Source organism: Rhamphochromis longiceps, linkage group LG17 (assembly GCF_057381845.1).
Source record: "Rhamphochromis longiceps isolate RC_006_pf linkage group LG17, R_longiceps_female_GT1.1, whole genome shotgun sequence".
Taxonomy (NCBI): domain Eukaryota; kingdom Metazoa; phylum Chordata; class Actinopteri; order Cichliformes; family Cichlidae; genus Rhamphochromis; species Rhamphochromis longiceps.
Genome location: NC_140573.1, coordinates 36,620,998 through 36,646,120, shown reverse-complemented (window position 1 = coordinate 36,646,120; position 25,123 = coordinate 36,620,998). Strand labels below are relative to the sequence as shown.

Sequence of the window (25,123 nt, the reverse complement as noted above, 5' to 3'; positions counted from 1 at the left end):
TCTGGCCAAGAGGAGAGCAGCAATTTGAATGAATATAACAAAACGGTTCTATAAAGATATTTTAAGTGGCCATAAAGGACCCAATTGATTATAATGTAGATCACAATGGTAGGGACAACAAGTCAGAGCCATAGAGATACTTGAAGAACAGGTCATTTCTTCATTTTATGTATAATGCCTTAATAAGTCATGCTAAGTAGAGCCTATTTTGCAATGTGAGCAAATGTATTAGATAATAAAAAAAAAACAAAAAAAAAAACAGAAACATTGGGAATCACTTTGTGGCAGATTATTACTTTTTGGCACATCACCGGTCCCAAGCATGGATAATTGGCATGTTTGCATCAGGAAGCGCATCTGGCATAAGATCTGTGTCAAATGAAACCTATGGATCCATCCACTGTTGCAACCTCTGTGGAAATAAGGGAGCAGTCAGAAGAACCTTCATCTAATATCCACATAAGCTTTTTGATTTTAACTTGTTGTCTAATAAGTTAACATTCATGTAGTACTGTGTTTGATATTCTAGTGTCCAGCCTTGTTGGATTATTACCTGTGTTAAGTGACTAAGAGATGGATGCCCAAGCTTGTGGCATTCAAAAACTACATTTCCCCAAAGGACCATTTACACACATAATAATTACCTATAAATGTTTTTGACCACATTGCATGAGTTGTTGCAGATGCAGATCAATTTTACAAGATATTTCTTTTTGTAATATATAGGGAGCATTTGGGTTAATTTTAATATTAGATTATATTGTATGCATGAGCATTTTGCTTTTACAACCTTTGGCACATGGGTAGGGTTCCTACTGTTTTTAACTCTGAGTTAAAGTCTCTACTTTTAACTAAATGACTCCCAGATTGGGGACAGTCTGACAGAAGCACTTTTAGGATTTGGTTTTGAGGACATTACCAGATATTTGTGTGGTGCGTTAAGCTGTTAACAGGACATGTTCCTTGTTTTCTTTCCTTTTTTTTTTAAATGTCACCACTCAGTTTTCCAGACCTTATGGCAGACATTTGAACAAAGCTATTAAAAGCTCTCTGGCACTTTGATTTAAGAGAAGTGATCCTTGCTCTTAGTCTGATCTGATCCGCTTGTTTTCTCCTTTGAACTTTGTTCAGTCATCATCACCTATAATTATGTTATTATGACATAAAAACCTGATAGCCAGTCCAGCACCATGGAACAACGATCACAAAGCTTTGGTACCTGGTAAGGTGTTGAAAAAAACATTTGCAGTGAGGGGGAAGGGTGTCTTTCCTAACTAGCTTATACTCTGGAAGAGCTTAAATGAGCATGCTATCTTGTGTAGATTGCATCATTAAAAGACACCATAAGCAAGAATTTTATTCCTAAAGTCACTGACGTAATGCTTCGTGCTCATGTTTCCCTTCCTCCGTCCTGCCCAGGCTGCTGTTTTATTATAATGTTTTTGCTTAAAACTTGTGTTTGGCTAAGACAAGTCTGCTATTTATATACCTCTCAAAAACTATAATTAGCAAACTGTTCATTTTCTTCTGTTTTATGGTGGTAAAATATAACTTGCTATAATATCAGGATATGACTTCTGTAAAAATATCAGCACAGAAATACATTTGAAGCAATTGAGATTTCCCCCAGAGAAGAGCAGCAGCAAAGGAGGTATAAACAGCAAGTTTCCTACTGGCCTTATGGAGAATACTTCCTTCCCTCTTCTCCTCTTGGGTTTCCTCTCAAAGGACTGTGCATCAGGCTTCTACAGGCCTAGCTTAGGTTACCTCAACTGTTTACCTTCCTTCTTTTACATAGACACTAGGGGTAGGTAATATGTCAGTCACTGTCACTTCAATCATCAGTGATTGCTAATATATCAGTGGAGGAGCTAAGTGTGTCCTGGCTTATGGTTGCTTGTGCTGGCAAGCTGTGGGTACTAAAAGAAGGATGAAGGGTGCTTTAGAGCCTCTAAATAAACAAACAGGTGGCGATAGCATATGCTGGTAAATGTTCATAGGAGAACCCATCAACCATACTAAAACAGTCTAGCAATTATACTGTTTTACTGTTGCTATAATTGTAATATATACACAGTATAGCAGGTTCATCCTAGGGGATTGTGGGACACTCCCAGACCAAATGAGCAATATAGTCCTGCGTCTATCCTGCTGTCTCCTCTCAGCCGGGCGAGTGCAGACCTCAGGGAGAATTTTGACCTCCAGATCAGCTCTCTGTTCACCACAGCAATCTGGTACAGTGCCCGCATTACTGCTGATATTGCAGCAATACACACTTCCACCTGTCGCTCCACCTTCCCATCACTCATTAACAAGATCCCAGGATACTTAAAACTTGCTTGGGTTATCCATCCTTCCAAAAAGCTTGCAATGTGCACACTGGGTGTTTTTACTTGTTTACCAGTATAGCTGTATTTGAAAACCTGCATAAAATTATAACTGTTATACTGTTAAATACTCATCGGAGCTGTTGGGTGAGTTTTATCCATTTTGGGGATGCGCACAATCCAACAGTGTCATTCAGATGACCACACATGGGGTCTCAGTATCTCTGACACAAACATTCACTGTTTGCTCCATGAGAACAATGGCTCTTTGGTTTTAGGTGGAGGAGCATTAAATGATATGGCCCATGATCATCTACATAAGTGCTTTGGGGCCCAGAAACATCAGACAAAGGTTTTAAGCTGGTTTGTGATTATTTGGTCAGCATCATGTATTTTTAGAGTGGTAATTATAGATGGTTGGCAGTTTGAACAGCTGCAGTGAGGTGATAAAAATTGACAGGTTATGTGGGAGTGAGTGAATAAGACTTCAATTATGAGAGACAGGGCTCAAGTCTTCTTTTGCCTCAATCCTTTATATACCCACTCCTCTTCCTCACTCAGCCCCTGTCTCTTTCTGTTCCTGATGTGGCTAAAACTTTTATAGATGATGACACGTGCAGTTCGAAGGCAAGATTTGACACCAGATTGGAGAACGGACTGACAAGTGTCCACACAGATGCAAAGCAAAAAATAAATAAGTGTAAAAAACAGACCAGCTCAAGGTGATTGCAAATTGTGCCACTGTAAGAAAGAAAAAAAAAAGGCACAATAAAAAGAACTTTTGCAGCACCGATCCTGGCAAATGGAGCCAACGTGAGCTGGCCAATTTTCCCTGTCATCATCATTAAATTTCAATTTTCTTTCTAGTACATTACCTTCTCATCAGTGTTTGTTAGCATGCTCCTCTCTGTCTGTCTCCTTCTGTCTTTCACTTACGATTACTCATTTTGGAACACATGCCAATCTGTGTAGAAGCCTCACACCGTGAGACGAGAGGCTCCGTATCTGTTTATTATTCACGTCAGTTAGCACCTGAAGCAGGTCGAATGGGAAATGAACATCCACCACCGTATGCTGATGAGATCTGGATAGGCTGACAATTTTATCTCATGTGTGTGCCAATGAGGCAATCTTGTGGGCCGTGTAATAGAGGTGCCATAAGGTTTGAATCCCTTCCAAGCAAGTTAGCAATTGAACGTGAGATGGTTACTTTCTAATGAAAGTCCACAGTTCAACTCAGTAGGTTCAGTGCGGTCGTTGCTGCAGGGGTCGCCGCTGCAGGGGTCACCGCTCCAGCCCATTACCCCGTCGTGTGACCGAGATCAATGGTTCGGAAAAACACAGATTTGATCTCTTCTGGTGTGAAGCCACCTTTGAAAAAACAAAAAAATTAAAACAAAACTCAAGCTGCCAAACCATACACACGGCTCATCGAAAGAGCTGCTTGCTTTGCTCTCGTTTCTAGCCAAACATCTGATTTACGGGAACTCGAATGTTTTTAGAAGAAATTTGCATGCAGAGCCTTCAGAAACACAGCTGTGAAGACATCACTGTATGTTTTGCATTGTGTAGCATAGCATGCCAGCTTGTGTCCCTACAGTCACAGCTGAGTACACACACAGCCTTTATTTGTGAAATATTTTTCCTTGTTGGAAAAACTACAACCCCCCCTACAACCCTCTCAGTATTTCCTACAGAGCGATGTTTTAAAACTGCACTTTTTTGCTCGAACAGCCACCCAAACTGCAAGTTGAATATGTAAAAGAATTGATTAGCAAAGTAATTGTTTGCATTTTAATCACTTTTTGAATATGTTTTGTTGCTAGTGGACATTCAGGGCTTCAGTTGCCCGACTGTAAAATGTCAATCATTAGTATCTTGCACTGTCATTGGTAGTCACTTCAATAATTTGCCCTGAAGTTTATCTTAAAACGTGTCCATTTCACCTGAGTGCACACAACAGTCTCTGTCTGAAGTCTCAGTTGAATTTGATTAATTACCACTAGAATTTTACCCTTCATGCAGGATTTTTCAGACAAAGAATACATTTTATTGATTTATTTTTTATGACCCTACAAAGTTTTCATCCTGAGACAGAAAAATCAGCAGCATCGAAGTACTTAATTTTTTATTCCATATTGATTTTCCATATTGATACTAAAGTTTGACTCTCAGTGACATCAATGTCATGTTTTCTGAAAATCATGTGAATTAGGGCTGCCACAAACGATTATTTTGATAGTCGACTAGTCACCGATTATTTATGCGATTAGTCGACTAATCAGATCATCATCCACTGGACGTAAAACTACAGCTTATTGCACCAGCAGCATCTGCTCTTCTATAACTATCATTAGCTTACAGCTTTAAGCTTTTAAGGTGCTAACTAAAAATAAAGACAAGATGATAGTTTATTCAATTTTAATGAAATTTGCAGATTGTTTCGGTAAAGTTGAATAAACTCCTTGCTATCTAAAATATAACAGGACACCGGAGTATATTCTCCAGCATCTCACACTTCTGATAATCAGCTGTCTGCTTGACGTTTATTCAGCTGTGTAAAAACTATAACTTTAATCTCAGCCAAACCGATTTACTCAGGAACAAATAAAATACTAAAAAAAAAAAAAAAAAAGCCAAACAACAACATTTTTAATTTATCTAAGTGACTCATATATATTTAACCTGAGTCGCGAAAGACGGCGGTGGGTTTGAAAACAATTTGCCGGGAGTCCGGTGTTCTCACGGCGCTAGTGACCTAGCCCCCGGATAGCTATCGAGCTAGTGGGTAACAGACGTCTCCGAAAACGTCGGAGCGCTTTTGAAAATATGTGGTGTCCTGATAAACTGAGCCGATATTTGAGGTTTACACAGCTACATTCTCGCCTGAAAATATGTTAAACGTTTATTTTGTGACCCAGAAAGAATAATAAGAGTAATATTAAAACTAACTAGCTACCGCCATTGTTGGAAACTAAGCTGGGCCGCGCTATGAATTCTGGGACACAGCTGCTTCTTCTTCTTCGGGGTTTAACGGCAGCTGGCATCCTTGTACATGCAGTGCTGCCATCTTCTGTTTCAGTCCGTTATTACACTCTTAAATCCTGCTATTATTCCTGCGTCTTTTGCGATCTTACAAAGCTTCAAACGACACGTCGACTATTAAATCAGTCGTCGACGATTTTGATAGTCGACGTAATCGTGACTAGTCGACAAATCGTGGCAGCCCTAATGTGAATGTGGTAACTTGAGAAAGATATGACCTAGGATTTTCTAATCTAATTGACATAGGTGCTTCTCCTAAAAGGCTGAGGGATAGCGCTGAGGGCCATCAGTATTTTGAAACCAATTTTGTTAACCTGGCTTTCATTTATGAAGCATAAAGATATTTTGGTTTATGAAATGGTCAACAAAGACTTACTGCCTTTTAGAATGTTAAACCATCACATCTGATTTTTGTGTTGCCCTGAAAAGGCATTTCAAAGCTGGGAAAATTCCTGATGAACCTGAAGTACCTCAGGTTCTTTCAGCCAAAGGGAACATTTTGTACTCCCACACACGCACACAGAAAGGCATATTGGGCAGGACTCTTTGGCTCCCCACAGTTATCAGGTGTTGTGGGGATGCCGAATAAGCCCTCCCTCCCTTCCTGTTGGCTTGTCAATCAGTGGCAAAGGCCAGCACTGAAGACACCAGGCTTAATGTCTGCACGGTCATTGTCCCGTCACCTCACTGCTGGTTTAAAGTCCTTGTTCGAGGCATACGTGTTATGATGTGTGACTAAACATCAAATTAATCTTTAAAGCTTTCGTCTAGAATTCCTTGAAATACTCAGAAATGGCTAAACATTAATTTTAGAAGATGAAATGTTTTCCTTGGTGGAGTGATGCCAAAGGCAGAGTGCAGAGCTTGGCATTTTGCACTTGCTCTGTGCTTTGTTCTGAGCAGAAATGTATTACAAAAATATTAAGTGACCAACGTCATTACAAGCCACTTAGCAGTTAGAGCCAAGCTTTTAGCTTTGGTTTGTGCTTGGTCTCTTTATTGGCTTATTTATGTGTTTTTATTCAAGATTGCAGGGTGCCATTTTTTTAAGGTAGTTAGCTGGTGTCTCATCTTTTGCAGCTTTCATACCAAAAAACAACCAAACTGGTTAAAAGAGGGAGGCATTTTTTCCTCCTGCTGCTGGAGCTGAAAAGCCTGCTGTACTCAAGACTTCAGTGAGCATGGGTGTATTTTCTTTCCCTCAAACAAAAAACCACCAGCTGTTCTGACCTTCTGTGCTAGTCAGAAGAAAGCTTGCTTAAAAGTGAGTGTGGTCTTAGAGAGGAAGAGAGTAGGATAGGGCATAAATGTTTTTTGTTTTTTTGAGAGCGGGTGAACTAAAAAAATTCTTCAAGGCCCCAAAAGATAAATGATGATCATTTTTAACTGTGAATCATGCCACGTTATTCTACTAGAATCAGAGAATAACAATATGGTGTGTGAAGTGAATATTATATGTTCTTTTAAAGATAAAACCTTGTCCAAATGAATTATAATAAGGAGTAACTTCTTCCTGTTTCTCCCTTTTTATAAAGGCATGATTTTTTTTTTTACCTGAGGTGCTTCAGTAACATTTCATTCAACTCTTTAAGCAAAATATTAAAAATAGCAACATCACAGGTTAACAGGTGATGTCAGGCAGGAGTTTCCATGGACTGTTATTTTTGCAGACTATACTTATGGGCGATCGTGGCTCAAGAGTTGGGAGTTCGTCTTGTAATCGGAAGGTTGCCGGTTCGAGCCCCGGCTTGGACAGTCTCGGTCGTTGTGTCCTTGGGCAAGACACTTCACCCGTTGCCTACTGGTGGTGGTCAGAGGGCCCGGTGGCGCCAGTGTCCGGCAGCCTCGCCTCTGTCAGTGCGCCCCAGGGTGGCTGTGGCTACAATGTAGCTTGCCATCACCAGTGTGTGAATGTGTGTGTGAATGGGTGGATGACTGGATATGTAAAGCGCTTTGGGGTCCTTAGGGACTAGTAAAGCGCTATATAAATACAGGCCATTTACCATTTACCATACTGTTATCTGTAGAGGAGGGAACAGGTGGAGATATGCTCTGGAGAAAAGAGGATTGACGGTGGATGACTTTGGCTGGTCAACCATCCAAAGCTACAGATGAGCACAAGAGAGGTGAAGAAGAGAGTGCAGGCAGGTGGAGGGGTTGGAGAAGAGCGTTGGCGTTAATCGTAACAAATGGTACCAAGGTTAAAGGGCATGTTTAAGAGATGGCAGTGAGACCTGCTATGATGGTGGTTTATGATGTATGGATATGATGGATGTGGCAGGGTATCCTCCCAAGGTTTTGTTCAGAATGACTAGGATGGAAAGGATTAGAAATGAGTACATCAGAGAGAAAGCTCAGGTTGAGCGGTTTAGACGCAAATAGAGGCAAAGCTGAGTTTGGAAATGTGCAGAGCAGATAGCAGACATCTGGGTGGAAAAGATGAAGCTATGAGGTAGGAGGGAAGGTGAAGGGGGTTGGTGTGACAAGAGGATGCTAGGGATAGGTTGAAATGGAGGCAGATGATTACCTGTAGTGACCCCTAAAGTGAGCAGCAGAAAGAAGGTAAAGATGTCAGCGTATAGCTGTACCTTAAAGAGCTGTAAATCCTCTTATTGACATTCACAAGCCAAAGCAGGTATAAGGCAAGTGCACTGTTGTATTGATATGTTGTATATCTTCAAAGTGTATTTGTATACAAAAACATGACAAACATGTTTTTTTGTTTTGTTTTTTTTACAGTGTATTCATAAGTGCTAAATATTGTTATCTTCACCTCTGTGATTAATAACAGAGCATGTTTGTTAAGTCACTTGTCACTTCAAATTTCTGTTGATAGTCTAGCACAGGGGTGCTCACACTTTTTCCGCATGTGAGCTACTTATAAAATGACCAAGTCAACATGATCTACCCACTACAAAAATCCAAAACATATACTTATTTATAAATATATTGAGGATTCTTTATATCTACAATGTATATACATGCATAACCGCAATATCCAATATTTCACAACACAATTAACAATGTAAATTTTTTGTCATTACCTGAGTTTACTCTGATGACTTGCACTGAATTGAATCAGCCAGGGATGCATAGTCCGGACAGTAGCTGCTGACGGCCAGCCTCAAACACACTTCCAAATGTTCATCAGTCATGGTGGAACGGTACTTGGACTTAATGATGTTCATGTGGGAAAATGATGACTCACATAAATAAGTGGAGCCGAATAATGCAGTCAAAGAGGCAGCACATTTCCTCATGTTGGGGTACTTTACTTCTGTGAGTAAGTTCCAGAACTGTCCATGATCTCTGGACTTCAGCTCAATGTCGGCTTGTAGTGTCAAAATCTCATCTTCCACTCCAGAAGAGTTCAGGTGAAATAGTTTTGCAATTTTTGATGCGAGTGAATCGACATCAGCATCTTCCCGAAAAGGATAGCACATGAAGGTAGCGACTGGCTCGAGCAAAGAAAAGTCTTGAAAGCGTTTGTCAAACTCTGACAGACAATTGTCAATCTGCTCTGTGTAGCGTGCACTGTCAAGTTGCAAACAGGCCATCCCCTGCATCTCCAGCTCTGACGCCAGGTTTTGAAAGTTTATCAAATCATGGCGCTGCAGCTTTAAAGAGAGATGTTGCATCTTTCGTTTGAAAGCATTAACTGAGCTGATCATGTTGATCACTGTTTTGTCTTTTCCTTGCAGCTGTAGATTAAGGTCATTCAACATGTTTGTCAGATCGGTTAAAAATGCCAAGTCTAACAGCCACTGACCGTCATTAAGTTGTATGTATTCTGCTTGTCCAGCTACACGGAAAAACTCCTTAATCTCCGGACAGAGCTCTCGAAATCTTTGCAGGAATTTCCCTCGACTAAGCCACCTCACGTCAGTGTGTAGCAACAACTCAGAGTGGTCGCAGTCAGCCTTCTCCAGATGTGCACGAAATAACCGTCTTTGAAGAGATCTGGCGCGAATAGAACAGGCGATCTTCGTTGCAACATTCATGATCTCCTTCATGTTGAGCATTTTAGCGCATAACGCTTGTTGGTGGATTATGCAATGGTAATTTAGGAAGTCCGGGAAAGCATCGTCCTGCCTGCACTTGGCAATAAATCCATTCAAGCGGCCAACCATTGCGGGTGCTCCATCTGTGGTAATAGACACCAATTTGTACACTGGGAGCTGGGTTTTCTCGATAAAGTTTTTGAACGACTGAAATATGTCCTCTCCTCGCGTCTGTTCTTTCATGGGCAGGACTGTTAATAGCTCTTCTTTTGCAGTGATATCAGTAAACACCATACGAATGAAAATGCACACCTGGGCTATGTCACTCACGTCCGTAGATTCGTCCAACTGCAGTGAGAAACACTGGCAATCTCCGATGTCCTTCCAAAGTTGCTGGGTTAAATCCTCCGCCATGGCTTCACAGCGCCGTGTAACTGTACTTCTTGACAGCTGGAGAGCTTTGATCGAAGATGTTATTTCTGCCTTATTTTTAAAGTCTCGGAACAATGAGTCAGCTGCTTCAACGAATGCCTCTTTTACCATCTCTCCATCTTGAAAAGACTTCTTGTTTTTAACGATGATGTGACTCACCCGGAACGATGCTTCGGTGGCGGCTTTCGCTTTTGAAGTTTGTTGTGTGAAAAATGACTGCTGTCCGGACAACTGGGATTTTAGTTCCTTCACCTTTTTCTTTCTTAGCTCGCTTTTCGGCGGGAATGTAGTGTCGTATTTTCCGTGAACAGTTCGAAAATGCCGCTCCACATTTCCCTTCTTTGGCATTGCGATGGCAGCCTGGCAGATGAGGCAAACGCACTTCGAAAATGACATCGTGAAAAAAAAGTCTTCCTCTCATTCCGTATGAAAGTGATACGTTTTTGTCTTCTTACTTGGTCCAGCTCCCTCACTCATTTTTAACCCTTTCTTAGGTTTAGAAAAAACCGAGAGCTAAAAATTGGAGTTAACTCGCTGACTAGCTTGTCAGTTTTACTACACTTCGCGCCGCTGTTTGCACATGCGCAGCGACCTAAGCGTCAGAAAAAAATCCGATGTCATCTGACTGGCTTCCCTGTATCAATCAAGTGACGGGATGGATGATAGGCTGGCATCTATTTTTTTAATGCCATGCGATCTACCAATACTACCTTTGCGATCGACTGGTCGATCGCGATCGACGTATTGAGCACCCCTGGTCTAGCAGGATGAGATGAATCCACGGTGTTTGTGGGGAAATCAAAACAGTACCATATCTCGTCAGATCTGATGCTGCATCTGTGTCTGTTTTCATTTTCTCTCTCCCAGAGGGGTCTCTGTTTTTTCACAACGCCAGCCTAGATGTTCTTTGCGCTGTACCACAGTTCCCTTGGCACTCAGCTAGCTTGTTGACTGTGTTCAACGGGAGATTCCCCCCACCCAGTTCTAAAACATGTCGTCTTACCACAAATTTAAAACAAATCTGTCATTTCCAGAGGGCTGCAGAGCCCAGCTGAATGTGCCAGGAGCCAGGATTTAGATGTTGTGATATTTATGGTTTCATTGTGGGTATCGCCATATGAATTACATAAACAGATGGGGCATAAAGCCTGCGTGTTTGATCTCTGATGTTAGATGTCAGATGTATTCCAGCATGGATGCTTCGCAGCACTTTAGGGCTTCCATTTAGAGTTAAGGGGTTATAGATTATTAGGATTTAAGCTTAGGCCTCCACCCCAACCCCACGACTGGAAAGATTATATTTGTCCTCCAGCGAGCACAAACATATAAAACGATGCTGCATCTGTGTCTGTCCAATTCAGCATAAGAGCTCAATAGCATCTTATACTGAATTGGAATAGCCCATTCAAAGACACTTGTAACAAAGGAGCACATGGCTTTAAATAGAGCTCTTTTCATCTCTTTTCCTCATTGTGCACATGCGTCTATATAAGCGACTGCTAGAAAACAAGTGCATACCAAGTGCTCCTCATCCCCTTTCTTCTGTGGTTGTATTGGTGGCTCATGGTCACTGCCGGATACACGATTGTGTCCCATGTGGGCAAGTGCTGAATATTGAACATGTATTATTCATAAATCATTAGCTACCCAATCAATCTGTTATGTAAAAGAGTTCCTGCGGGGTGTGAAAGCTGGATAGAAAGTGGAAGATTAGGAATGTCATGGAGGGGAAAGCCAAGAGATGAACATTGTTGCTTAAGGCAGATTAGTCTGAAATATTTTTATTACCTGCATACAACCCACATCACAACACGAACTCCACGTTTATGGCTCTTCCAGTGTCGCAACCTGCAAACATGCTGGAGTTCTGCAGCAGTGCCGGTGCTGTCTGAAAGGAAACCTAGTATAAAAAAAGTGAGTGATTCTTATAGAGCCAGGTGATAAAACGATAAAAATAATTATCGTGCAAAAACTTTCCAAGATGGCATTACTAAACAAGGTCAATATAAACTGCATGGAGCTTATCCAAATCCTTTTTTTTTTTTTTTTACTGACAACACTGAAGGCCAATGACAGTAAGAATAGTCAGCACATGTGCTAACGTTTGGGCTGCTACACACTACAGTATATTAGGAATTCGAGTGAGATAAAAGAGAAAATGAGAACAAAGACTGTTATTGAAAAATCAAACGACTTTGTTACCAAATATGACACTGCAGTGGATACAACCTGATACTCAAAGGATTAGGACACTATTGAGGAATTAATGTGGCGATATTTTGGCTATTTAAAGTCTGACAAAGAAGCAGAGCAGTATACACTGTAAACTGTGTTGAAAACATGTTTCCACAATGGCGGCTTACACACATTACAAGACACGATGTCGGTAAACATGGTCCAAAATGTCATATTTTAAGCAGCTGAGTGCAAAGCGCACACCTGGCCCATTTATGAGCCTCACTACCCAGTACTGCACTTCATGTGGCCAACAATTTGAAAGAGTTTGTCTATATACTACAACAGTATTTATTTAAAATACAGTTACAGTGTTGCAGTACATTTATCATGTTCAGCTTATGACAAACTCATGAAGTTCATTTTGGTTTAAATATATATATCGTGATTATATATCAATATTGACTGATGTGAGGAGGGAAAATCACCAAGATTTTTTTTCTCCATTTTTACCCAGTCTTGGATCATTATATGAGAGACTATTACAGACATATATATTGTAAATAATCAGAGGATACTGAATTACACAGTGGCCTTTCTTCTCCAGGTATTTGACAAATTGAATGACATTGACACACAAAAGCTGTTTGCCTCTGAAAATAGCTTTTTATATGTTGGGACTTGTACAGCCATTCCTGAGTGGCTAATATATGAGCACAGGAGGAGCATGCTGCTGACTCCATTCGCTGTTTTCACTGCCTTCAGCTACAAGTGTCTTTTGGGTTCTTTGATCTCAAATCACTGTGGGCCTTCACCTCAACCATCCCCAATTTTGCCTAAAAATATTATGTTCCCATTTTTGGACTTCTATATAATGATTTTTTTATTTCAAATACTTTTCGAAATACTTTTGTCAAACCACTTGCAGCAATTTTCTTGTTGTTTTTGTTTGAACATGAATATCTCAAAAACTAAAGATACAAACCTGAAATTTTCAGTGCCCTTTCTTACCATCAAAATGAATCAATAGCTGTGAAATTGGGATAGACGGATCAAAAAACGTCTCAGTATTGAGGACTAAAAAAAAACAAAAAACTTAAGCAGTCTTATAAAGCCCCGTATTTGACCGCAGACTCATTAGAATTAAACATTAAAAAGATGTCAAAACACAATTGGTGACAATTTCTGAATAGTATATAGTTGAATTTCACAATAATGCAAAACAAAACATGCTGAATACATTTTTACATGAAATTCTTAGTCAAAAAAAGAAGAAAATGCTATTTTCTTCATTACACTTGTTCAAGCTGTGGACCATAAAATGTTTATGCAAATCAGAGATGGTCAAACTGAAAATAGTTTATTATTTGAGATTGAAGGACCATCTTAGAATCTGTCAGGTTACTGTAAAGTCATCTCTAATCTAACCAGTATGTGATCACTCATAACAACAGCCCTTCATTCAGACTTGCCACTCGTGGTGAGCAGTAAGCTGCAGGAACACCTAACCAGAATTTGGCTGACGGGTTATTGTACGCGGATGAGCACCAGCTCATTCATTACTTTGAGTTTATTTGCAGACTTTTATTGCCACAAGCTGAAATACAGATTTAAACCTTTTCTCACAGATGAGGTGTTTAGCACTGCAAGCAGAATTGGTCTATAAATGGCGCTGTGTCATTCACATATAAGCCACTTTGAATTTTATGATCCTGCCCCTCGCACCCAGTGTCTGAGTGAGAGAGCTGATTTCTGATTGAGACTCGAGCTCAGAGACATATGTTATAACTTGACTATGTACACTTGTAATTTGTGCATGGCTGTCTGTTAATGCATGCACTGGATTAATAGACTTGAGCTATGGTAGAAGTGGTGCATAAATATTACTGGATTCACACTGATAAGATTGCAGGTGTGCCAGCGATGGAAAAGTGACAGATTTCACTGATTCACATTCATATAGTATGCGTTTAATGGAAAGGAGTTTTAATAGCTTTTAGACAATGCTTACCCCATACCTTAGTAATAAAAACCCTGTTAATTCTGTGCTTTTCAAAGATTAGCTAGGGAATAGAAATCAGAACTGAATGGGTTACGTTTGGGTTGTTCTTCTCATGCTGTTTGCTTGTTCTCATTTTACACAGGAATAAGTGAACCACTGTGCCATTCTCTCTGGCAGTAGCCCCTGTTTCCTTTGTGCCCTGTGGTAATCTTGTCCCAAAAAACATCCAATAAGCCCTCTATCCCCAGCTCCTAAAATGACCTGCAATCCTTCAGTGCAACTCTGAGCTCTTAAAGCCCCTCATTTAATCTCCCATCCAATAAACTTTCGAGACCAGCATACCCATTACAGGTTGCATGAGGTCAGCGATGTTTGCACCAATGGCTGCCCTTGTAAATAACATAAAGCAGCAGTTCTGACTTGTTCTGCTTGTGTTGTTTTGGAATCTTCTATGTTCCAAAGAACAACAGTTTAATCCTCATATTTTTATTTATTTATCTTCTTGTATGATGGCCATTTTTAATCACAGTGCTGATAAGAGTGGAGCTCAAAGGATCAATCGAAATTACTTCCTTTCAAGATTAACTGTAATCACTGTAGTTTTTAACCTAACCTCTTCTTCTGTATGCTAATGAGCATTTCCATTCATTAAGAGAGTTTATAAGGATGTATAGATGGCTCATTCCAGTCCTTTTCTATCACTGCTTCCTTTCTTAATGCTCTTAGTTTGTTGGCTACATGTCTTGGGTCAGCAAGGGCAAAGCTTAGTTTTGATGGCAGCGATTCAGCCTGCGCTTGAACAATTGACAATTAAACAAGAATACTGAGGTAGGAGAGAGGGAAGGGGAAAAAATGAAAGGAAGGGAAAACAATTCATTGCATTGTGTTGTTGGCACATGGGCGGAGCAGTTTGGGCTGGTTTACAGAAAAGGAAAGGCTAAAAAGAGGCAGAGGGCAAGAGGTGCAGCCACTGAAATGATCATTGAAAGATGATGTCCCGTCAATGCACAAGGCCCTGAATCAAACACGCACTGTACTTGGCAGTTCGTCCCACACACACACACGTGGCAATGTTGAAGAAGGAAAAGAGTGGGGAGAGCAGTGAGCGCTGTGTGAAAAAGGTAAGGAGAATGGATGAGAAGTGGATTAGTCTGATTTATGACGTGTTATTTATTGAGATTAAAATGATATTGAGAGTATCGGTGCTTGGGTGGAATTGAAATGGAAGGAGAAATGCTCAGCTAATCAGCTAGCATCCTAACCAGATAATTTGTGATGAGTTTTAACTATTTAACTTGCCCAGCTGCATGTGCAGTTTGGCTTTCTGAGAGCTTTAATGCTGCATTGCTTTCCTTTCCATGCCTGTTTATTAAGGTGCACATTCTCCAGGCTGAATCACCAGGGTTTGGGCTCTACTTAAGAAATGCCTCAGAGATCACAAAGCAAAAAATGGGGGAAATGTGTATATTGCTGATGATTTCAGATCGTAGAGGTGACTTTTGAGTGAACAGCAGCTCTCGCTCATGAAATTTACCGAATGTCTCCACACATTATGAGAATAAATAAGTCAATACATACAAAGCCTCCTGGTATTTTACTCGTACATGCGCGCGCACACACACACACACACACACACACACACACACACACACACACACACACACACACACACACACACTCACACTCAAGAACCTGAAAATTTTCAAGGACATCTTTTTGTGAGGATGAAAATTATTTAAAAATGAGTACATGCTCAAAGAACTGATGCTCTTTCAGCTGCTTTTTTTTTGCCTTGTGCAACATCCATTAGACATCCATGTGGCAATGTAAAAGCCTTTCTTTCTATGAATTTATGGACACCATTATTGCTCATTTAATAAAAGCAACCTGACTAATAAAAAGAGGTTTTAATGCATATACACACACACACTGGCAGTTTTTGTTCTTGTCGTGTGGCTTTATTGTAGGAATAAGTCAGCCATTCATGTGCTGTAATATTATCACTGGATGAATTATGATGCACCAAGTCATTGGCTTTGATGCAACACTGAAAGATAGGCTCATGGTCAGTTTAGTGTCCTGAAAGCGGCAAATAGCCAAACACATCCCGCTCATTTTCACAGAACCAGAATGAACTGGTGCACCTCGCGTGGCCTTGTCACTGCTTGATAATAGCCTCATTGTCTCTTTTATCTTTCAGAGTCAGAGTGAACTCAAAGGCAGTCTCCCTCCTCAGAGACTATAGTGAACTTGTTCTCTCTCTGTTTATTGCCTGTCTTATTTATCTATTTTATTGATCTTCTCTTATCTGTAAAACATTTTTCACTCAGGATAGCATTCTCTTAATCAGGAGCTTAACATGAACCTAGAGTAACCTGAGCTAAAAAGCAATCAGTTTATTAAAGATGCAAAGTTTTCTTTTCCTGGCTTTCAAATTGCTTTGTGAGTCCTGTTTGTGAATAGTTTTATTTAAATACATTTTTCAAAGCTCAATTCAGATTGCCTGAATGTTTCTGCTCTCCTTCTCCACCAACAGATCCAGTTTGCAGACCAGAAACAGGAGTTCAACAAGCGTCCCTCCAAGATCGGACGGCGCTCTCTGTCCCGCTCCATCTCCCAGTCCTCCACAGACAGCTACAGCTCAGGTAAACAGACAGATTTTATGTTTGGGTGACTCATCCTGATTATGATAGCTATTATTTTTGGTGTCAGTGTGCTCACAGTAATGTCTTGTCATCGACTCAAGTAACATTATTCTTACCTGCTCAGCTCCACTCTTCTCAGTTTGTCCTCATGAAACAAAGAGCACAGGAGTGAGACTTGAAAGTTGGTAGCATGGTAGAGGCTCTCACACTGAGCCAAATAAAGTCGGCCTTGTTGGGAAGTTGCGAGCAGTGGTGGAAGAAACGCTGAACAAAATATAGCAGGGCCGTGCAAGCCTTGTTGGCACAGACATCTAAGACTAAAGCAGTGTCTTTACAGCACAAAGTAAATAGACTAAAATGACCTGTTTGTTTAAGTATATAGTGCAGACTTCATCACAGTGTCTCTCTTTCGCCATACCTGCATTCCTGTCTTAAACTATAGCCTGTTACTCAATCACTTTACCTTGCTGCTTATCTGATATTCCAGGGGGATGTTAAATTTTCCATTGAGTTCCACCTGGATGAATGGTTGACTGGACTTATCTACCACTTCTGTCCTTGTGTTTCTAGCACTCTTTCTCACACTCAGACCCTGGGTTTATGTGAAACTGTGGGCCCTGTGTTAGAGGATTAGCAGGTGCTGAAGCATTGGGTGTGGCTGAAACCAAATAGGATGGGAGAGCCAAACCATCGCCCTATTGGTGATTAACTGGAAAGCTGGTAAAGATAAATATGCCAATAGTCTAAAAAGAGTTTTAGCTGGCAGCTAGTATCAGCAACTGTAAGGTGTAGTTTTGTCTTACAGTACAAGTTTCATTGTATGTATAGATAAGGGGTTTCTTTGTTTTGTAAATTTGGTTTAAGTATGCATTGTCATGGTGTTATGATTTTCTTTGGGAGTAACCAGGAGAGACAGGCTGAGTGATTTGGAGACAATACACTCTGTGTATGATTAGTTTAAGTTCAAGCTGCAACGATTTATCGAGTAACTAGGAAAAACGTGGTTGTTTAAAAAATGTTTTTTTAATCTTTTGCTTTCTTTCATCCAGAATTAATTTAACGAATAAAAGCACATAAGGTGGTTAAAGTTAGGAGTAAACGAGTCACACTGATGATGTAGAGGTCTCAAATACTCATCACTAATATAACTGATAGCTGTAGCCATAGTTTGAGTAGATTGATGCAACACTCCTGTATATTTGGAAATGGTTAACATGGCTCTGCTCAAATACCACAGAAAACAAGAAGGGACAAGGGAGCAAAGGTTCTTTATAAATCGGTCACTATAATCCTGGCTTTCCTTTCCTTCTCAGTTATCAGTCGTTTTTAAATGCGATATTGCATAAGCCACTTGGACTCGGGCTCTTTTGATGTCCTGCTGTGTGTCAGAGTCACGGGCCACATAACTTTAAACGACACCATTTAACATGATGAATTAATCTGCATGATGGCGCTAGGACAGACAGATGGATGGCAAACGGACACATGGACTGTCAGTCAGTATTAGTGCATGTGCATAATGGATCCCTCAGGTCAGGGGTGCAAAAGAAGAAGAAAAGCCCCTGCATCAGTACTTTTATTCAGAGAAGATGAGGCGTTTCGGCTCTGTAACTTCCCACTGGCACATTTGCAGACAGCTCTGTGTTTTCATAGGCGCTTGTTGGGGTCAGCTGAGAAGGCGACATTGTGTTTCTTTCCCTTTCTTTCTTCCTGTTTGAGACATTAAGTTGTCTTAAAAAAAATCAGCTCTGAATTTCATTTTTAGCTCCAAACTGCACACTTGTGCACTTTTCTCTGGTGTGTGATTTGGATCTATCCCAGTCTCCTACCACTAAATCATAACTTCTTTTTTCTTTCTTTTCACTTTGTTTTTTTTTCTTCTCCAGCACAGCGCTTTATCTCCCCTCCTAACCAGCTCAAGAGTCCCCAGGAACCTCTCGCTCCTGCCTCGGGCTTTCACATCACCACTTAAAAAAATGATCTGCATTTTCTTCAAGATATTGAGATAATGAGGAGTGCACTTAGTCTGCTTTTATTTCATTCAGCGGGCGTCTCTGTCACACATCTTTGGATCCCTGTGTTAACACCTTAATCACTATGAACTCCTTGACATGTTTCAGAGCCTGGTTTCAGACTCCAGTACAGAATCCTTGTGCTGCTTTTTTCCCCCCGCTCTTCCTCCTCGGCTGATTCCCTGTCTTTCCTCATAATTCCCTCACTGGAGTGATTCTGATTTCTCTGATGGCTCCCACAGTACAGAGACTACAGCAAGCACCAGTCACACAGCTTCCCCCGAACCACTTTAGTTTAGGATCCTTTGATTAGGGTTCTTTTTAAAGCTGGTGGTCCTAGTCTGTAAAGCAGAACCAACACATTTACAGTACATTGTAAATAATGTCATGACAGTACAGGTTCCAGGTAAAGTTAACATGTAGCTGAAGTTTATAGCCACTGTAAAGCAGATCGAGGCTAAGGCTTCTTAGTTTGGATGTTTTTAAGCTTTTTTAGATTTTGTGTTTCTTGAGAAGAATTTCATCATGCAAAACCTTTTTCCCCTCACCTGGTTTTGTCCCAACGTGTTTTGGAAGTAGGACGGAAGGGTATTTTTTTTTCATTGATAGATGATTTGTTTTTCAGTTTTGGGCATTTAGATTGTTTTTTTTTATTTATTTATTTTTTTTAATTATTATTTCAAATCAACTCACTAATCATGTTTTACTTCATCAGCTTTTACCTGATTTAGGCACTCTGCATAGAATTTCATAGATTTTCCCAAAGAAGGCCAGGTTAAAAAAAATAAATAAATCTTTGGAACGTTCTCTAAGGATATCATTTACATGTACAGCCAAAAACACAGCACAGACATTGTCTTGAATTCATGGGTGTTACCCCCGGACATGAGGTGACGCTATTGTTAATCAATATCGATTGCTTGTAATGAACTAAAACTTGAAGAATTGGATTCGGGATATCCTCTTACACCCTCAAACCTTTGTTTTCCTGTCTGCACTTAAAGGCGTGTGTGATGTTGGCATCATGCACCATTTGTACTCATGGAGGAGTACACCCTGTGCACCTCCATGTATAGAAATGTACAGTACATTTGAAACCACACAATAATGCAAAGTGCAGACTGTGCATATGACTGTTTATATCACAGGTCCAGTGATACTACTCAAACATGTTTTCTTTTTATATCCAAGTGTAAATACTTAAGTCCAATAACATCCTGTGTTTACTTTCTGCTTCAGTCAGAGGTGATAAAGCTGCTAGTTTTGCTCTTAGTGGGAAAAGTTTGGCTGGCAGCTCTATGATAAATTAAAGCCTGTGGTGCCTGAAATCTGTAGGCTAACAAATTCAAGTTGCACATTTGAGTTTAATGTATTCTGATGAAACCAGAGGCTGAGAGAATCCATGTTTAGGTACAGAATACATTCAGTGTATTCTGTACTTAAACATGGATTCACAGTTTACAACTTTTTTTTGTTTTGTTTTTGGTTACAGCGGCAATATTTTGCCTCCTATGTGATGTGTTGACATGCTGACAATGCCTGTGTGTGTTTGTTTGCAGCGGCATCATACACGGACAGCTCTGATGACGAGACATCTCCTCGTGACAAACAGCAGAAAAACTCCAAGGGCAACGGCGACTTCTGCATCAAAAACATCAAACAGGCCGACTTCGGCCGCAGAGAGATCGAGATAGCTGAGCAAGGTGAACCAGCGGGCAGTAGCTTTAAAAACTGGGAACTGAGCTAAATACCAAACTGCTGTTATGACCACCATTTAAAATCAAACTCAATGTATTTCATTGACATTACTCTCTAATTACCTAGCAGAGAGCCTCGCTCATCGAGCTACTCCACCGCACGAGGCGATGGATTAGTTTTGAAGTATTAGGAGGATTAAATGATGGGAATTCCTTAATCATCCAGATCAATCCTGTATATCCACTTATGTGTATTTGTGTGTATGTGTGTGTTTCCTTTTCTTTCAGAGATGCCAGCACTGATGGCTCTGAGGAAGCGAGCCCAGGGGGAAAAACCCCTCGCTGGTGCCAAGATTGTGGGCTGCACCCACATCACTGCCCAGACTGCTGTAAGTAGTAGCAGTGCAAAACACTCACACACACTTGTTTATTTTTCTCTTCTGCCACGACGAAAACTCAAACTTGACCCTCGTCTTCTCCCAAGGTGCTGATGGAGACTCTGTCAGCTCTGGGCGCTCAGTGCAGATGGGCAGCATGCAACATCTACTCCACCCAGAATGAGGTGGCAGCTGCCCTGGCAGAGGGAGGTGAGGCTCAGTGTTCCCATGTGGTGACACCTGACCTTTTCTTCTCTCTTTTTTGCTGCCTAAAATATTAATGCGCTCGCTTTTCCCTTCATGGTCACATCCATTGTTATTCATACACTCGTATGCAATATGTATTCAACGCTTCCTCTCTTTGTAGGTTTCAGTGTATTTGCGTGGAAGGGAGAATCAGAGGACGACTTCTGGTGGTGCATCGACCGCTGTGTCAATGTGGAAGGCTGGCAGCCCAACATGGTAGCACACCTACATATCTAAATAAAGCTTATTACAGAAAAGTTGCCTCTGTGGTTTTTACATCAAACATCAATCATTGGTAGGCCATTCATCCGTTGTGTAGTAGGTTTTTAAATGTATTTTTACGTGATGATTGTCTACCACTGTGGCTAGAAGTGAAGAAAGGGGCATTCATTATATCAGATAATTTGTTCTGCATATTCAAACATAGAAAACTTATCTTTCTGATTTCTCGTCAGATCTTGGATGACGGTGGTGACCTGACTCACTGGATTTATAAAAAATATCCCAGCATGTTCAAGAAGATCAAGGGCATAGTAGAGGAGAGCGTTACTGGTGTGCACAGGTAGGACGTGGTGTCTTTTTAGTTTAGTTTTTGTTTTTGTGTGTGTGTGCGTGTGTGTGTGTGTGTGTGTGTGTGTGTGTGTGTGTGATAAACGTCGATTGATCCGTTCTGATTCAACACACGAGATCCCTCTATGGTCCACTGGTTGTCCGTTCTGTATGTGTACTGAAGTCAAATCAGGTGTTTGTACATGTTGTGGGGAGATGTGATTCTGACCAATTCACACAACGTTTAAGCCGACTTGGAGCAAGGAGTGTTCGGTCACACACAGGAGAACCATAGCCTGAGAGTGTCTGCACGTTTTCCTGAGTGGATTCAGAGGAAAACCGTCCAGCTTGTAGAGCAGGACGGTTTGAGAGCCTGTACCTCTCTCTGTTACTAAGGAAATATAGAAATGAAGACATCAATAGAATCGTATTCATCAGTTCCCCTTATTAATTCTGGGTCAGTCTCTGAGTTTGGAAAAGGAGGCCTGCACAGGTTTTCAGAGTCGATGGTTGACATTAGAAAAAAAGGCTTGCATTTGTTTTGCACGTGCAAACACTCCCTGTTTAGCCAAAATAGGGTTGATCCCAAAAAACTGGATTCAGAGGAATTGATGAGGTTTTTGATTTTAGCTCGTTTTCACGGGAGAATGTTGTGCAAGAAGCCTTCCTTGCATCTTTGTTGCATGCAAAGACTCCCCATCTGTCGGTGGGCTTCTCTGCGCCAGCAGCCGCAGCAGCAGGTTGCCCTGGGTTCTGGCTTCAGCTTCACCGGGGAAAGGATGGTGCCTGCAGGCACTATAGTCGTCCTATAGAGAGAGAAAAAACGTCCGAACAACCTGCTCTCACTAGTTTGGCATGCTGGGGTTTTGTGCTTACATGTGGTCTGTGTGATAATATTTCATGCTGATCTTGTTTGTTTGGTGTTTTGTTTTTTAAATCACAGCTATGAGAAATATGCATTCATGCTGTGTAAGCATGAATGCGCTAACCAGCTAGCCCATTATTAGTGCAGTCGTCTTGGAGATGCATGTCAATGAATTTTAGGGCTGAGCTTGTGATTGAGCCCCAGTGGGAGGGGGTTATTTGTTTAGATGAGGAGTACAGCATCTACCTCCAGATGAATGAGACATTCCACCTTTAGGTAGATAAAACCAGGTGCTGTAAATGTGTCTGTTAATGTGCTGGTTTGTGTATTTATTTCTCACTGAAGAAGTGTTTACATAATCTGTGGTGTGCCAACATCACCATCTAGTGGTGAATATGTTCTCCACTGTATATTTGTGGCATGGTAGCAAAATTTCAACTTCATTTGCGCAAATAGAAACACATCAGTTAAATCTAAATGATAAAACAAATCCTTTCAAAGATTTAAGCAGCAGCTTCTCCTGTCAGGATTAATTTGCCACCTTTCTTCCAGTCATTGAATTAAGAGACATGATTGTATTCTGATGTAAAGTTTAAATGTTTTTTGGTGTGTGTTTGTGTGTGCAGGTTATATCAGCTGTCCAAGGCCGGGAAACTCTGCGTTCCAGCCATGAATGTCAACGATTCAGTCACCAAGCAGAAATTTGACAACCTGTACTGCTGCAGAGAGTCCATCTTAGACGGGTAGGAAATGCTCTCCTGTTGAACCTTGTTAGAATTATAAAACAGGCCAAGTTTTTTGTTTCTAATAACATGCATTGCTGCAAGGTGTATACACCCGCATCCAGTCTGCTCCAAACAGTGTGAATAAATATTGGGTCGCCTGTGTGTTATAACAGTGTTTCTGTCCTCAGCCTGAAGAGGACTACTGACGTCATGTTTGGAGGCAAACAGGTGGTGGTGTGTGGATATGGAGAGGTAAGGCCACCGTCCTCGTCACGCACCTTTCTTGTTCACACAGTGATGCAAACACTGAAGCCTTGTCCTGTCTCCTGTGAGTTCGCTTATGCACATGAACAGATTTCAATGTAGCACGACAAGTTAGATAATTGTTGTCGGCCTTTTTGAGGCATCTAAGTAAGGATGGGGTTTTGCTAAGGCCGTGGCAATTAAATTTGTAAAAGGCTGGCTTGAACTTGATTAATACAGAACAAGCCACCAGAGAGTTTTGTGCTAATAGAACATCCAAGTGATGGTAGCAGAGGCCAGCTGCTGTGGATTTTTTTTTTTTTAAAAAAGTACATAAATTTCTTTAAACCTTTTCTTTCTTTCTTTCTTTCTTTCTTTTTTTTTTTTTTCTTTTTCTTTGCTTTGGGTTTAAATTAAAACCTAACGGGGCTAATGTGTCAGTGTACAGTAGGAGGTCTTTTCTTTGAACCCAAGTGCTTAACTTACTGAGACACGATTGAATGAATTCTAAGTGCGCCTTGTGGTCAACGCTGTGTACCATAGTTGCTATTAAACTGGAACACGCTTCAAAACATAGCCCTTAGTTTTGACCTTTTTGTGTGTAACAGAGGACTTCGAGTAAAATTAAAATGTATGAGGTTTTAAAATGGTAAAAAGATTACTTCAAATTACTCCTATGTTAGTGCTTTGTCGTGGCGTAAGTAATCTGTCCTCTTCAGAGGATTTGGGGTCAAATTGTGGCCTGCATACTGACAAATGCAACCCAGTCAAGTAGGACGTACTGGTATTTATTTAATATAATATATTACTACTGAGTCACACTAAATGGACAGCAGTGCTACAAAATAGGTGGTTTGATCCTTGTTGCTTCCACGTGGCTCCTATTGTGTGACTGGTTGATTAAGAAACACGTCGTTTTCAGTTCTTTTTCTAAATAGTGAAATAGTGTGCACACTTAACACACTACATTCACTCAAACAGAAGCATCATGGACAGTTTCTGCATGTGATATGGGTTTATGTCCTTTGTGTTAACTCCATTTGTACTTTTTTTCTCTCCTCAGGTTGGAAAAGGCTGCTGCGCTGCCCTCAAAGCAATGGGCTCCATCGTCTACGTCACAGAGATCGACCCCATCTGTGCCTTGCAGGCCTGGTGAGACTTCTTCAGCTCTTGTTCTTCCTTTGTTGCCGTTGATGCTGCATTCATCTTACACACTTTCTTTAACCAACCGTAGCATGGACGGCTTCAGGCTGGTGAAACTCACCGAAGTCATCAGACAAGTGGATATCGTCATTACCTGCACAGGTTGGTTCAGCCGCTGTCCTTATCTGACAAGAAGAAACACAATGCAAAGAGAAATCCAGCTTAGATGTTGCATGTTAGGAGGATACAAAACATAAAGCAGTCCCTGGTATCATTCATTCAGGGTGCCTAAACGGATAATAAGTCCTTGTAATCAGTCTGCAGCAGCTACTAATAAAGTTCTTAACTCAGCAGCCAGCAAGTTGAGCGCTTGAAGCAGAGAATTACTCGCCCTCTCAGCTTCATTAGTCGGTGCTGCTGGCAGGCGAGCTGCAGAGGTCTGTCCTTAGGTGGAAATGGCAAAGATAACAGCAAAGATAATAAAAGGATGTGTGGCCTCAATAAAGTTCAAGAGTGTTGTGAAATAAAAGAAACAAATATATTAAAACACGCTGTCATAACTCTTATCTCACACATACACACAGCAGTCTCTTTGTTTGGTTTTTATTCACCTCTATCACGTCTGTTTTTTATTGCTTA

At 40.8% G+C, this 25,123-nt stretch overlaps 1 protein-coding gene across 2 annotated transcripts in view; it reads left to right on the top strand.

Annotated features, from left to right (window-relative positions):
- The window catches only part of ahcyl2b (adenosylhomocysteinase like 2b), a 51,711-nt gene that overhangs the window by 19,445 nt on the left and 7,143 nt on the right, over positions 1-25,123 (top strand). For both annotated transcript variants that reach the window (XM_085387282.1, XM_085387283.1), the window contains exons 2-11: positions 16,519-16,627; positions 20,199-20,342; positions 20,625-20,725; positions 20,821-20,923; positions 21,081-21,175; positions 21,415-21,521; positions 23,000-23,116; positions 23,287-23,350; positions 24,405-24,493; positions 24,576-24,646. In XM_085387282.1, the coding sequence (XP_085243408.1) occupies positions 16,519-16,627; positions 20,199-20,342; positions 20,625-20,725; positions 20,821-20,923; positions 21,081-21,175; positions 21,415-21,521; positions 23,000-23,116; positions 23,287-23,350; positions 24,405-24,493; positions 24,576-24,646 (1,000 nt within the window). The remainder of the gene's footprint in view (positions 1-16,518; positions 16,628-20,198; positions 20,343-20,624; positions 20,726-20,820; positions 20,924-21,080; positions 21,176-21,414; positions 21,522-22,999; positions 23,117-23,286; positions 23,351-24,404; positions 24,494-24,575; positions 24,647-25,123) is intronic.